The 16,165-nt window shown below is 42.8% G+C and overlaps 1 protein-coding gene across 5 annotated transcripts in view; it reads right to left on the reverse strand.

Moving 5' to 3' along the window:
- Nucleotides 1-411: 411 nt before the first annotated feature.
- prkd1 (protein kinase D1) overlaps nt 412-16,165 on the reverse strand; it is a 39,935-nt gene continuing 24,181 nt past the window's right edge. For 3 of the 5 annotated variants that reach the window (XM_067480541.1, XM_067480540.1, XM_067480545.1), the window contains 9 exons: nt 15,463-15,515; nt 13,801-13,873; nt 13,206-13,312; nt 12,343-12,504; nt 12,037-12,135; nt 10,146-10,306; nt 9,764-9,921; nt 6,570-6,655; nt 412-5,309 (listed from right to left, as the gene is read on the reverse strand). In XM_067480541.1, the coding sequence (XP_067336642.1) occupies nt 5,082-5,309; nt 6,570-6,655; nt 9,764-9,921; nt 10,146-10,306; nt 12,037-12,135; nt 12,343-12,504; nt 13,206-13,312; nt 13,801-13,873; nt 15,463-15,515 (1,127 nt within the window). In that variant the 3' untranslated portion in view covers nt 412-5,081. The remainder of the gene's footprint in view (nt 5,310-6,569; nt 6,656-9,763; nt 9,922-10,145; nt 10,307-12,036; nt 12,136-12,342; nt 12,505-13,205; nt 13,313-13,800; nt 13,874-15,462; nt 15,516-16,165) is intronic. The other 2 variants (XM_067480544.1, XM_067480543.1) reach the window with 1 other exon arrangement.

Here is a 16,165-nt window from a genome sequence, read left to right on the forward strand (position 1 = left end):
CAGAACAGTAAAAATATATTGTTTGGCCTTTAGCTGTAGCAGTAATATAAGTATTTACAAAAGGAGTTGTTTCGCTAACTGCAGTATAAGATACAGTACTGAAGTATTTAGTGTACATTTGTGGTAATTATACCATAGTACCTGAAGCAACTAATAGTAGCTGTTGTTGTAATCAGAGTAACAGTAGAAATGTAGTATTTTTAGAAGAAAATTTAACCATTGTTAAATTAGTATTTTTGGAGTTTGTTCTTATTCAGTACATCGATACTACAGTCACCTAATGGTTAACATGTACTTTTGTTGCAGTATTTCCAGTCAATTTAGCGTTGAGCTAACAGTGTACTTTCCTGCGTGTATCTGTACGAGGTTGATGGTGTAACAAAATACAATGGAAGCACATTGATTTTCAAATGAATTTATTCAAACATGATCCAGGAGAAAAAAGAGCATATTTAAAGTTCCTGCAGAAAGCAAACACCTTGTGAGCACTTGAGGCAGGTTGTTCTGAGCACAGTGAAGCCACATGAGAAACAGTCGACTGTTGGCCACACGGACACACGCTTCCAGCACACACACTCACCGCGAACGTCCCCTGCTTCCCGAAAAGCACAACACACAGACCAGTGTGCCGCCAACGCGTTCTCCAGTAGGGGGCGCAGAGCTCGCCTTGGTCTGATGATGTAAAGGTACGGCGCGCAGAGGGCACCTGTCGGGGGACACGGGCGCCATCTTGTGATCTTTGTGTCTACCTGTGCCTGCTACAGCAGTTAGAATGAGTGACGTGCAGAAAGTTGTTTAAGTCAGCGACGGGAAGAAAAGAAGAAGAAGATGGAGATGGAGAAATTAAACTGCAGTAATTTGGAAGGACTACTTCTAAATGCCGTCACACTCCTCTGCTGAACCACTGTGATGACCCTTTTCCGAATCATGACAGAAAGTCAGACGGAAGGTGGAGGATCCTCACAACATGGCGCCAACATCCCCCAACATGCAGGAGACAAACGTCCGGACGTACGATGACCGGGCACATGTGACCATCTTGGCTGCTGGCGACGCCGTCTTTCAGCCCTTTGAATGTTTACTGGTAGTTCTTACTGATTTGACCGAAGGCAAATGCGAAGTGGTTCCTTTTACTGGGAGCTTCACAATAGTTGAACAAGCAAGGCGTAAATGCACGGCTGCACCGGCCTGTTCTCAGTCCCGAGGCGTCAAAAACCGCCGCCTCGTCCAGTCCTGTGTTACACGCTGACACGTTTGCATCAGAGCTTTCAGTCCAGGACAATGGAAACCACGACGCTTCAGTATTTGATCCCTAAAGTAACAACGTACGGCATGAAGTGCAAAGAGTCATGCGAGGACGTACAAAGCAACGCAATTGGACGCTGAGGGATGAACGTGTCAACTGTACACACAGGCTGCAGGACAGCACGTGTACTTTGATGCATGGGACTTTGTGAGCAACTCATCCAGCTGTAAAACTGGATGAGTCTCTGGATTATTGTCTGTCTTCTCACAGCTGGTCACCAAAACCTCTTGTACTTCCAGTCATCTAGAGTTTAACAATAAGTATCACACACACACACACACACACACACACACACACAAGTGGCTAAATACACGAGTCGTCTCATTACAGATAAAAACATAGGAGACAGTGGAGGTTTCAGAGACGACAGAAGCGTTGGCCAGCGAGTGAGAGGCACAGAGAAGACACGGCCGCGAAGGCTTCAGAGAAACAGCCCTTGTTTTTTTCCGATTATGGCAAGAATCTTAATAAAATAATAACCCTGATACACGCTGTTCTCCTTTGTCTCTGTATGGGAGGAATGTGGCACTTCAACTTTGCCTTGCTTATCGATAAACAGACATCTTGTAAGAGCCTGACGGGAGGCCTCTCCTGAACATTGCTGTCCACTGAGCGGGACACAGGGCAATAAACTGTAAACTTTAAGAATTAATTTGCACTGATCACTACATCCGCCCACTGTGTGTCCTGGTGGAAAAACCCAGTGTAGGAGGAAGATGAAAAACGCTGACATTTGCCAAAGTACCAATTAAACCGAAAAGAACGGGTCTAAAGTCACGTTCTATGATCTCAGTGCAGAAATTAAAATTCCCCATTACACGTTTCATGGAAGCCAGAAACACAGCAAACCAGAGGGGATGTAATTATTTAGCTTAATCTGCCCGCGTTCCCAAAACTGTTTTTTACACATTTGCAAAGAAAAGTGTTTTTAAAGCAGCACAACAAAGTGACCCGACCAACAGTTTTATTCTCAGGAAGTTGCTGCCGAGAAAACAAACCATATGTCAACTTCAACATGATCATGAAATAAGTAAAAACAAAGCTTCGGTTCCCTTCAGTCTGCAGGAAACAGCACCTCACCCAACGCTGGAGTCAAATCTCAGCCAAATCTGGTCCCGTAAATGTTTATCAGTAAGCAAGGCCACGCTGGGACAGCGGACGTCTTTTTATGTGTGCTGTGCTTCGACCGCATTTATCAGTCGGTGTTGACCCGCCACAGTGGGAACAACTCTGTCTCCAGCGTTACATTTCTATACAGCTGCAACCACAAATACATTTCTTAGAGAACGTAACTGCAGCCAGTGAGGAGATGTTGATGACTGAGGACATGTTAGTGAAATGTTACCAGAGTTGATTCCTTTCTGCCATAATATCCAATCTGGCAGTACCAGGCTGTCAGCCAGGTATCAGCCACTTAGATTTCATTTGGTTTGATTAGACTTCATTTCCAGTTTGTCTGACTTCAGACTTTTTTATGGTTGTGTTTAGATCCTCACGGAACTTTGGTTGAGTTTAGAGAAAAAATGTGGTTTGGTTTGATGTTTCTTTTTTTCTTTTTCATTGTTTAGCATCGTTATGAATCGAGAATCCAAAAATCATTGCATTTACGTTTGCCGCAAAATGCAGGTTGTTACAGTTTAGTTGCATAGCAATAAAGGTTTAGGAGACAGAATTTCCAATCTTTATCAAATTGTTTTACATGGCTGGTTTGGTTGGGAATGAAGAGAAACTCAAATCAGCGTCATCAGCAACGAGACAAGTTTTTAACTAACAAAAACTGAAAGCTAACATTACAGATTTCCAACAGCCTGAGCACCAAATGGTTTTCTGATGATGTTTGATGTTCAAACCAAACCCAAACAAATTCCGATGGGATATATTTGGAGAACAAAATGCAGCAGATTGTGGATTGATGATGGAGGCCTTGAGCTTCTATATCCCATACAAAGGTGGAACAGTTTGTATTTGAGCCGTACAAACAGTAAATGTGCTGAAACTGACGACATCCAAACTGCTCACAAAGGACACAATGTAGAATTCAGGTGAACAACATTTGAAATTTTTAAATGATCCTTTTTAATTGTGTTGTGACCAGAGTTAGCATCACCCACTGCTGGTGGGGGGGGGTCTGCTACTGTCGCCTCCCTGTGGTGATTCATCAGAATAAAATCTCAAGGATTAAAAACTTTTAACAGAAAACCAGGATGAAAAAACAAAAAAAAAAAAAAAAAAAAACATGAACCTTTCTGACGCTCTTGGAGAACCAGAACAACAATGACATGAACAAAATATTTCTCTTGTACTTTTTGGTATTTTGTTGGCACAGGGTTTGAGCAAGTGGTATTGTCATTCAAAAACGCTACGTATCCATATTCAGAAAACCTGGGGATGTCCACCATCATACTGCAGCGAACGGCTTGTCCTAAAGGTGGAGGAGGGATTTTTCTGCGAAGAACTTCCTTATTCTGGAATGAAACCCTGAGCCCTGACCTTGTGTTGCTACTGTCCTAACAACAGAGACAGCAGGAACTAAATTTGTGTGGTCCTGTCCTAAATAAATTCAAAGAACAGAAGATATTTATAATTGTAAATAATTATGTTAAATGCAAAACATAAAAAAAGAATTAAGTGTGAAGATAAACGCTAATTATGCTTTTTTTTATTTTGGCGCTAACTACTTTAGAGCTGTGATGGAAATGATTTCTGTTACTGATTAAAGTGAAAACAATCTTATTAATGAAGCACTTAAGCATTTATTCATAAGGTCAAAATCAAAATGAAGTTGTAGTAAAATTTGCAGTGCCCGACAGAAGTTGGTGTTTCTTTTAATTTGGTGTAATTTAAACTCTGAGAAATAACGTTACTTTTCCAGCAAAATGATCAAAGGATCTAAAAGCTGTGGACACAGTAAACTCTGCTGATTGTCATTACGTTTATTAGCATCAGCCTCCCTGCATTATGATTTAATAGGTTTAATCTCAGTAAGCACTGCGGCTTCTTTCCATAACTTTGCAGTGGCGAGAGGCACAGACGAGGACGTTTTGTGCTTTCTAAAAGATAAATCTGCTTTTCCATAGCATTTTATTGTCTTTGAACATGTCTTGTGGCTTTTAGTCGTTTGGACAAAGAACTCATGGGGTCAAGGCAGAAAACTACAGAGGTTGACTGCATTAATAAAAGCAAAGTTAGCTGTTTTTATTTTATAGTCATGACTCTGTACACTCAACATTTAACCACCATCATTTCATCTTACTTTTTTCACATTGTACAATTCCAAAAACTGCTAAATGCAATATTCCTTTAGCTCTGCGTGAAATTTTAGCTCCTGTCTCTTTAAAGTCACCGTCACCCTCATACGTATTAGCATCAGTATGATACGCCAAAGGTCGTACAAAGCGGCACAATTTGACGCCTTAGGATCCAAGGTAAGGATCTGCAATTACAACACAAAGAGATTCTTATCTCTTGTTTGTGCAACACAGCTTTGATAATCATGAGGTATAGATCTTATCAGCGGATATTTTCAGCAGAGATATGGAGCTCACTAAGATTCAAAGTCATGATTACAAGATAACAACATTGTGCTTTCTTTTGTGAATGCAACGCACCTCAATGGAAACACATTGACCTCTGTTAACTTATTTATTGTTTCGGAAAATGTGCCACCTTCTCATTAAGGTTGTTTATCTGTTTCAGTATTGGGATCATTAAACTGTTCACCACTTGTTTTTATTTTGTGCTTTCTGTTCCTGCGTTTTGTCTTATTTCGTTGTCTTCAGAGCTCACTGACCCTCTCGCTGAGGGTCTCCAGCTCCTGCTCCGGGTCATGGAAACGTTCCATCCCCTGTCCACCATCACGGGGACCATTGCTGAGGTGCAGAGGGTAGTCGAGGCCGCTGAGCAGGGCATGGTGATGCCAGCGCAGGTCATCGCTCTCATGGGTGATGTAGCGTTCGTTCATTCGCAACTCCAGGTTTCTCAGGTCCACCCACATCTGATAGTCCTGGAGGAGAAACAAATATTACACAGGGACTTCAGTAAATGTTCTGATTTAGTGTTTCTGACACCTCAGGAATTCCTTGAGAGCACTTTAAACTTGAGACTAACCTTCACTTAGGCTCAAGGATGAACTGATTAGATTTTGGGGTCAAAGGTCAAGGTGACTGTGATGTCCAGCCATTCTTGTGAATGTGATATCTCAGGAAGGGTTTGACAGAACGTCGGTAAATCTGTTGCAAATGTCCCTCAAGGATGAACTGATTATATTTTGTGGGTCAGAGGTCTGGAGGTTAAGGTCACTGTGGCCCCTGTCTTTTTTTGTCTTTTTTTTACTAAGTGCAATCTCACAGGAAGACGTCTTGAAATTTCAAAGAAGCATCCATTTTGACACGTTGGGCTTTAGTGCAGCTAGATCACATTAGTCTTTGTCCCTCCCATTTTTGTGAAAGCAACATCTCAGTAATGATTTGAAGAATGTCTACTTGGACTCAAAAATGAACTGAATACATTTTGTTGGTCAGAGGTCTGGAGGTTAAGGTCACTGTGGCCCCTGTCTTTTTTGTCTTTTTTTTATTAAATGCAATCTCACAGTAGGCCGTCTTGAAATTTTAAAGAAGCATCCATTTTGACATTTTGGACTCAAGAATGAACTGAATACATTTTGGGGGTCAGAAGTCAAAGGTCAAGGTCAGAGTGATCTCATCTGCTTCACTAATGTGAACACAACATCACAAATTTGCCCTGATGGAATTTGTTTGTGTTTGAACTATGAATGTCCATCTCTTCTTCTCAATACTATATCCCCGAAATGCCAGAAGGGATTTGCACCTCTGGTCACTTGGACTTATGGTTGAACTAATTAGACGCGCATGTAAAATGGAGACTTCAGTGGTTAGCAGAGACATACAATTTGACAATGCAGTAATTCTATTTTTATAGCATAATATTATTTTGTTCAGAACTGAAACCACGTTGAAAATGCAACATGGCCTCAACCTGTTATTCATGTCTAAAACTGAGTCTGCGGTTCAGTCTACCACAGTCTATAATCTAGTATTTACACTACAGAGCCCTTTAGTTGGTACCATAGTTTCACAGTCAGTTAGTTAGGCAGTGTCGTGAGGCATTCAGGTGACTCCGGTTGAAGGCAGATTTCACATATTTCCCTTTTTCTCTCTGCATCAGTTGTTTTCTCTCTCTTGCACTAATTTTAAGTCAGAAATGTCCCCAAGACTATTTTAGGAGACTCTTATTGATTTCTTACCTGTAACCAGGGGTGACTGAGGGTCTTGTCGACACTGAATCTCTTCCTCATCTTGACTTGCAGCAGGTTGTTAATTAAGTCAATTGCTGTGAGGATGAAGACAGCGAAAGAAAGAAAGAAGGAATGAAGGAAATGAAAGAAGGGATAAGTGAGACATGTTAGGGGTAAAATGGGAGTTGAGTGTCCAGTTCAGGGAGACTGAGATGGAGGGATGAAGAAAGGGCCCCCCCTGTGGTGAGGGGTCAGCTGAGGGTAATGAGCAAAACTAACATGATGTTAACATTTCTTCAGGGGTCAGTGGTTTGAACAGCTCTGGGACAACGAGGGCCCCTCAGGTCTACAGGGGCCTCCATCGCTTGTCATTATGCACATGAATAGACCAACACATGAACATGTAGCCCCCCCTTAAAATCCGTCTGCCTGGACGCTCACCCTCCCCCAGTACTTGTACTTGTTTGTTCATAGCGGTGTCACATGACCCAGCTTTAATCTGGAGTGTCCAGCCTTTTTTTTTTTTGCACCGTGGGACCAAATGGCAGCAATGTCAGTCTATTCCACTCAAGCTCAAAGTGTCTACATCTTTAAAAGTCTTAAAACAGCTTCTTAGGTCGGAAAAAAAAAAAAAAAAAAAAAACATTTCCAACTGCCTAGATGTGAAAATGTCCCATATGAATAATCAGCAAGAAGCATAATAAATGTTTTAACCTATTGATAAAAACATGTGTTCCACTTTCTCAGAAAAGTTGTTAAGGGAGTTAAAACGTGTTTTTTTCTTCATCCTTTAAAACCACTACAATGTTATGCAGTGGTTTTAAATTATAGCTAAAAGTGTCTGGGAAATATGTAGCACTGTTCTTTCAGACCCTATGAACCAGGGGATTCCAACCAGTGGCCTCGGCGGCCTGCTGGTGCTCTGTGAAGACACTGCTGGCGGGGCCTGACCCAGCGTCCAATAATGCAGTGCCACCTTATTTTTAGACATTGCAGTACGATAATTATTGTTTATGAATAATTAAGTTCATGCAAAAGTGGAGAAGCCAAGCTGACTTTAGAGATTATAACAGTGCCCACGTGGTCTTTTTTTGGTAGATTGGGTTTTGCTAATGTTGGAATGCGACCATACGTCACAACTGACCAGCGTCTAAAAAGATTTACTGCTGCATTTCACCAATGAAAAAGAATCTTTGTAACTTCACAAGCTCCTTACTGAACCCTTTTCCTCATAATCCACTGCAGCGTTGCTCAGGTCACCCTGCCAGAATGAAAAACTTTGGTTATGTTATAAATTAATGTCTGTGAGTTTGCAACCTGGATTAGCTTGTTCGTCTATGCTGGTTTTTGCACATCAGTCGAACAAACAGCTCCACCAGGCGACACGTCTCCTTATTCCAAAACATTTGGTTGATGTAGTGTATGAAAAAACCTTTGCCCTTAATGCTCTGAATTGCTGTAACTTTGTACAGCCATTTGTACCAAGCAAGCGTCACCTGTATGTGTTACACCGCTGCACAAGTTCTCCCAATCCATCCATGATCCATGATCTGTACTCACACAGTTAACTAACACCACGAAAAACAGAGTGACATGATTGACATAGACCTGGAGCTACTATGAAGCACATGTGCACATGTTTGCAGATGACACTCTAATTTATATCCGAGCTGTCATTGGCAGAGAAGTATAGTCCACTTGGGCGACTGTGGCGCAGAAAAAACTCACAGTTGTTGGTTCGATACCCGGCTTCTCCGGTCACATGTCCTTGAGCATGACACTGAACCCCAGCTTACAGTAGTTCCCGGCGAGTGATGTCCAGCTGCACAGCAGCTTCCGCATCAGTGTGTGAATGGGTGGATCAGAAGCAGTGTAAAGCACTTGAAGTACCATTAGGTGGAAAAGTGTTCAGACATGTTTTTATTGTTAATTGAAGGGAACCGATTAAAATGTGATCATTTGCTGATCCCATTTGTAGTTCTTCTGTGAGGTGGCCGAGCCAAACACTCCACCACCGAGCCGCCCATACACAATGAATACATTTATGGAAGCATCAACTCATTTCACCCCTATGCTCCTGAACTTAATCTGATGGTGTGTACAGGAGAAATAAATGAACTATCCTTGGGAAGATCAAGACTCAGTAATTGCAGCACAGTGATCAAAAGTGCCCTCACCAGTATTTAAACATCTCCATGAAAAGAAACGTGGTGTGTTTGCGTGTGGGCAGGAGACAAAATGAGTTCTGTAACAGAGGCTCTGTAAGGAGCCGTCTTTGAGTGATCTTTGAAAATGCAGACTCGTTGACGCACTTCAAGTTTATTCTCTGACATTTAATCCTCCTGCGGCCGACAGAAATGACTTGGATTTATTCGGAAGTTGCTCCGGCAGCGTGAGGAGGTGGAAGGAAGGTTAAGAGCTCTTTGGGGATCCAGCCGAGGAGCGAGCGAGCGAGTGAGTCAGGCTGATTTAAATGTGTCTCGTAGTCAACAGGACAATTCCAGCCAACACAGACACACACACACACACACAAGGCGGACGCATTTAGAGAGAATGACGACAACAACATGAGTCACACAGCAGCAGAGAATGGCTCAAATTGACTCCAAGGATGTGTTGGAGTTCTCATACTGCAGCAGGGAAAAAAATACTCAGCTGTGCTGATGTTGGAGGACGTTCACGCCATTTCTGTTGCCAGAGGACTGACGTTTTATAAGAAAATGGCGAAACTCTCCTCTTTCTATCAACAGGAAGAAGCTAAAAGTAGAGTCTGAAGGTTTTCTTAATACCTAGTGTGACAGCGAGAGAAAAGGCTGCATCACTGCCACAGTGAACGGCCTGGACCACTGCAAAGCACCACAGGGCTTTTTATGAGAGCGAAGATGCAAAATGATGCAAAACAGCTCAAAAAAAGTGATCAACAATGAGATGAAACTCAGACAAGGTCAGACACGAAATGAGCAAAAAAAAAAAACGTTAATGGGCACATTTCCTCATAATCCATCCACGATGTTAATGCATCTATGCTTTTAGCAACACAACAATTTCCTCCCGCCAAAACAAAACAACCTTTGAATTTGTTGGTAATTGTCTGATTGTCTCCAGTTTTTTCTTACTGTATGTGGATAAAAAAAAAAACCCAACTGTTGTGTTCACGTTACCTTTTTTCAACAGTTTTTGTTTTTTCAGCCTGACCGACTTACAGAACGTGCAGCCGCATCCTTGTGTGTTTGGGTCCATTGGGCGTTTCCTACCTTCCTGGGAGACTTTCTTCCAGGGATGAGGAGGGTACATGAAGGCAGCATTCTGGATCTGATCGTTGATGTCTTCATCTTCGTTAAATGGAAACGTCCCACTGAGACTGAAGCAGAGACAGTTCTATGTTAAAGACACAAACATTATCAAAGACAGTTAAGTTATACATGGCTCATAAATTACACATTTTCATTTTAGTAAATATGATGTTCGTATCAGTATAACTCAATTATATTATCAGTATAATTTTCAAATTTTTAAATTTATTCCAGTCACGGTCATTTACTAAACTAAAACTAAAATCTCTCCATCGAGTCCGTCTCCTCCCACCTGACGTAGATGATGACTCCCACCGACCACATGTCCAGAGAGCGGTTGTAGCCTTTGTTCCTCAAGACCTCGGGAGCGAGATACGCGGGCGTGCCGACCACGGAGCGCCTGAACGACTTCTCGCCGATGATCCGAGCAAAGCCAAAGTCGCACAGCTTCACCTGCAGCAGGACGACAGAAAAAATTTGGTTGGTGAATCCGATTCTGAAGGATTTCGATTCATTTAGCTCAAAGTGTTGGAGGAATTTGACTCCAGCATGAATTGGCCCTCGAAACATCCTGGATCCAAATGCATGTATCTACACATCCCTGTGTGGAATTAAGTTGCAAGAAGAATTAATTTTAGCCAGTGTCTACAGCTGGTAAGAACAATATGTACCATGGCTTAACTGAAATATTAAGATATTACTCAGACCTGCAGAAACCCTATTACATCTTAATTCCAACGTCCTGTCAGCTCTGCAGCAGCAGCAGGGGCTGGATGGAAAACACGAGAGTGCGGATGAGTGTGATGAAGCCACTGACAGTGAGGAGCTGTTGGCTGTCGTCTCCTCAGATGATTCACACACGCACACACACACACACACACACACACACACACACACACACACACACACACACACACACACACACAGAGGAAGGAATATGTCGGTTCGCTTCACAGTCGTGTTGTGATGAATCACTCCTCTGCCGCAGGCCTGTAAGATCTCCATTGCTGCACAACTTGCAGGCACTGCGTGTTCAAATGTACCTGGACCAACTCCATTTTCAAGTGGTGGTGTTGGACGAACATCCGGAGAAGGAGAAACTTTTGCTTTTCACATTTTTAACGGACACGTGATTGGTGTATGACAACATCACACATGACATACGGAAACCAAAACCCCCTCATTCAAGCAGATCCCACCTGTAAATCGAGCAATTTTGGACTTGGATGGTGTGTTCTTCCTGTTTTGACCGAGGCTCGCAGTGTCCCTGAGGTTCCAGCCTTTGTGCTAAGCTTAACATGTCTCGAAATGGACAGACAAAATCATCTTGACACCAACAACAATTTGCTAATTAGTGATTGAAGCACACAAATGTTCACTGCTGTGCCCATTAGCTGTCGGCATAACTATTAGCAGCTTTCTGCAGTTTTCCATCTCCCTTCCAGAAATAGCTGTTTGTGCCAGACAGACTAACTGTTACGTCTAATGATGGATCAGGCCGGCTGCTGGGCTGTGGATGCCTCACATACACACACACACACACACACACACACACAATTTACCTACAACTGCTACTCTGAAATCAGGACACAAATACTCACAAATGTCCAAAAGAGATTCTTTAGATTAGCCACGTTAATGTAGACATCTGATATTTGGTAAAGAGGCTGATGGATGTGGAGGTGTTCATCATTTCTTTGGACAAGCACTGAAGGTGGGAAAACACCTTCCAAACTATCCTCAAGGTAATTCCACATATTTAGCATCCACAAAGTCATTAAGCCTGTAACACTTGGACACATCTGACCTTTACAAACCTCAGAGTGTGGATGGCCATTAAACTACCTGCGATGGATTATGAGTAAGAGTCAAATAGTGTCTTAGACCACCTCCTCTGTTGACTGTTGGTTGTCCCAGTTTGACATTGACTGCCTCAATAACTCTTAAGAAGGTAACAGAGTCAATGAAATTTTCTGTCTCAGTGTGCATTTTGCAGAACTTGTGGGCACAAGAACTGGTACGAGTGACACGCATACTTAATTCAGTTTTACTGTATCAGGATTTGTGGCACATCAACTTTATTGCAACATTCCTAGAGAACATTTGAATTGTTCTTCACTAACAAAGACACATAACTTCCGAATTCTGTCAGAATCGATAAATTACAAGAAATTCCCATGTACCTGTGGGAAGGAGTCCGCAGAAGCCAGCAGCACGTTTTCAGGTTTCAGATCACAATGGACGATGTTCTTGAAGTGAAGATGACGCAAAGCCACAAGGATCTGATGGAGGCACAGAAACACAAACGCAACAAAACACTGTCAGATGTAATTAAAAATTGTGTTTCCTCCACAATCTGGACATTTCTTGTATATTTATTTCACGAGATTTGATTTTCCTGCACAGCTGGAAGAGCTTTTGACACTAGAGAGAAGCTTGGAGGCACCGCCCTCATCCTCTCGGGCCGACAAATTACACTGTGTGTGCACCTGCGTGACCAGGAACTTGGTGATCCTCTCCGGCAGCCGTCCCTTCTCGCTGGACAGGATCATCTCCAGCATGTCTCCGTGCAGCTTCTCCATGACCACAAACACTCGCTCCGGCGTCTCAAACATGCAGTCCAGGTTGACGATGCCTGGGTGGTGCAGACTCTGGAACCACGAGGAGAAATTATCTTCCTCATATCTAGTTATTTTGTAAATGCAGTTGTGTAGTCTGACTGATTTCATGAGTGTGGGCTGGTGAGTTAATGATGAGTAATAAAAAAAAAAATTAAGCAAACACTCACTGACAGGTAACTTCTTAACCTCCCTGATGATGAGGGGAGGGACTCTGCATGGTGGGAACATTATGAGCTTGGTGTGATTCCTACTGTAACAATGCCACTGTCTGCTGCATGTAGAGGCTGTGGTGCTGAACCCAGGAGTTCTAATCTGAATTTTAACAATTTGATTTCTTTGATTTGCGCAGGTTACTCAGATTAGAATCAGCATCGTATACGGAAAGCTGACCTTGATGAAAAGTTAAGTACTATAGTAGTACAGAACATGTAGACTCACACAAAAGAATCCGTTGAGACATGATGTTGCAGTAAATCATGAAAATGAGGCGGTGATACGACCTGAAGTGAACAGTGTTTGTTCACTTCAGGTTGTGCAGGTGTGTGTTGCTGCAGCAGCTTGTGCAGGTTGAGCATCGCTGGAATATTACAGGATGTCACACCCCCGCGGTGTTGCCACGGTAATGAAGTCATTCATGACAGGAAGTCTCACTCACTGCCAACTCCTGAGCAGCAACACTGTGTGTGTGTGTGTGTGTGTGTGTGTGTGTGTGTGTGTGTGTGTGTGTGTACCTGCAGGATGGCCACCTCATTGCGCAGCTGACTCTCCTGTTTGGTTGGGAAGCGGAGTTTGTCAATGATCTTGATGGCAACGTCTCGGCCAGACTTCCTGTGTTTCCCTGAACGACACTCACAGAAATGAGGATCATGAACATGCTGAGCTGTTATTACCAGAACCATGTAAGAGGAATTTTTTCTTTAAAAGATGTTAGTATATATTCAGGCTAAGTTGTCAAAAGATGATGAGTCAGAGAGGTCGGCACTGTTTTCAGAGCGACATACCTTTAGAGCAGATGAAAATTTTGTCAGTACAATATTCATAAATAATAAAATATTTTAAATATATTTTTAAACTAACTACTTAACATGCAAGTTGTTGCTCTAAAATGCCCAATTGTTGCTCCTTAGATTTGTAGTACCTGTAGGAACTGCAGTAATGCAATGTATTTAAATGATACCATTTCATCAGACTGAAAACACTGAACTCCCCAGAATCTGAAAAGAAAAAGGCAGCTATGCCCTGATTGGTGTTTCCTACATTTCCTCACAGGGACCAACATGTGCTTATGTGAAAGTCGTATGTGGACCTTGACACTGGTGCTTTTACCTCCGTAGACGATGCCAAACTGCCCTGAGCCTAGAACTTCATCTGGAAAGATCTGATAGATGGAGTTGATGTCCTGAAAAACAACAACACCGTGAGCAGAACTCTTTAAATTCTATTGGAAACACAGGAACAGCTCACAGGCTCTTGAAAGGTGAAGTCAGGAGACGTTGCTCTGGCAGAAACCTGCCACACCTGAAACCAGAGGAGGGCGAGACACATTGACAGAAAGTGGGTCCAACAAAAAAGCAAATGGCATCAATTCATCACCTGGTGGAGAAGCTTTCAGAAAAGGTTTCTGCAGAGAACGGCCCACTGTGCGCCTCCCCGAGTGTAACTACACAGCGTCGGGGATCTGCCACGGCTTTGACACCCAAACTGCAAAATATTTTCTCCTTCATTTGTCTGCAATCACGTCTCCCCTTTCTCCCCCGTTAGCTGACAGCCTAATATCACACCTCAAGCAAAGAGGACAGAAATACAATATTATAAACCTCCTCCCCTTTTCCTGAGCGTGCTGCCTAATTACCATCCGTTGCTATGGAAACGCTGGGCTGAGTGAGTAATCACAGTAATCTCCATTTGAGGTGCTTGAAGATGTGCTCACCTTGGAGACGGCGAGGTGCACGTCTGCATGAAAATGGGGCTTGGTGTTCCGTCTGCATGAATAGAGTTTGCAGACATGTAGATCTTTATGATGTAAATGTACAGAGACATGTCGACCAGCTCGAGGGGGAATTCTCTGACATGTTCTCCAATTATTGCAAATGAATGCAAATGGATGAGAAGTGAGAGCGTGCTAAGAAGAGACGAGCAGAAGCAGGATGCAGTTCGTGGTGAAGAGTTTGGGGCGTCGTGGTCGGACTGAGGTGAGAGAGTTAGTGAGGGAGAGGCAGCAGCAGCAGCACTGAGCAGAGCCTGAGCGGAGCTCGTGTATTATAGGATTGTTGCTCCGCGCAGATTATTGATTGATGACGAGAAACTGAAGAACAGACCATACATTTTCATGTGTCACACAGTTAACAAACTCACATCCACCTCGAACCTCCTGTTCGGGTCGAGCACTACACTGCCCACCCACTCATCCATTCACCTCCACGACATCCTCACTTTCACTGATATTTTTAGAGATGCTGCAGCTCAGCGTGCTGATCTGCAGTAGCTTTGCCAGCGCAACGTTAAATCAAATCTCATCTGTACAGTTGTGTGGGATAAATGTCTGGAAACCAAAACCTTACTGTCACATAAACATTACAAACTGACAAAAGACTAACGGACTAACGAAATGTTAATACACGTTGCAAACACAGATTTTTATTTGTCAGTTTATTGTCAGACACGTTTTACTTGCTGACAAATGTAAAAACAAAGAAACTCCCAGGCTCTGGATGCACCGTACGAGCTCCTCTCCAGGCCCGGTGCTGTTAAAACTGCTAGACTCTCTGCCTTAAAGGCAAAATGCAGGAAAACAGGCCTCAGGTTACATGTTACAAGGCTCTAACATGGTTGGCAACTGTTTTTCTGTGGTACTTACTTCATGTCACCTTTTATGTAAGTTATTTAATAAATTCCCAAACCCACAGATGTGTCATAGTATGTTTGCTTCTAAACACTAATACGTGTGTGTGTGTGTGTGTGTGTGTGTGTGTGTGTGTGTTTTCTCACCACATTCTCCTGGATCTGACAGTTGGAGACAGAAATACTGATGGAAACTTCCTCTGTTGATGAGACACAAACAATTAAAATGTGTAAAAACTGCAGGAAAATATTTAAAGGATCGTCATGAAACACAGGATGGAAAATTCCCTTTAACTCCCGATGAAACACTTTGTGGCTTTTGTTACGCTAAACTGTATGAACGTGTATATTGTTCCTTTTTCTGTGAATGAATAATAAAAGGAGGCTGTATTAAAATAATGTACTTTCCCCACAGGTGAACTCACAGAGTCAGAGCAGTGTTAGTCATGATTAGTTTGACGTCAGTGAACGTCTGAAATATCTCTGATAGGTTTCGCGTGGGCGCTGACGGCCCCTGAGAGGATCTGAGAGTCTGCGGGAGAGCTCGGCAGCAGCAACGTGAGCGCTAATACCTGAGCCGGAAACGTGTGACGAGACCTTTCACAGAGGCGATCGCACGAGAATGAGCTTCTGTGTTTGTGTGTAACATTTTTCCACAAAGTGTGGCACTTTGGGAGGTTTCCAACAACTGCAGATGATTTCAATGTCCTCTGGAAGAGTTTAGGGGCATTTTTTCCAAACACGCCTGAAAGGTTTTAAAAAGCCTCAGTTGTGTTTTCAATTCCCAAACATTCAGTAAAAGCAGCGATGACATGTCTCTACAAGACAGTTGTAGAGAACAAGATAACCC

This window comes from Channa argus, chromosome 16 (assembly GCF_033026475.1).
Source record: "Channa argus isolate prfri chromosome 16, Channa argus male v1.0, whole genome shotgun sequence".
NCBI classification, from domain to species: Eukaryota; Metazoa; Chordata; class Actinopteri; order Anabantiformes; family Channidae; genus Channa; species Channa argus.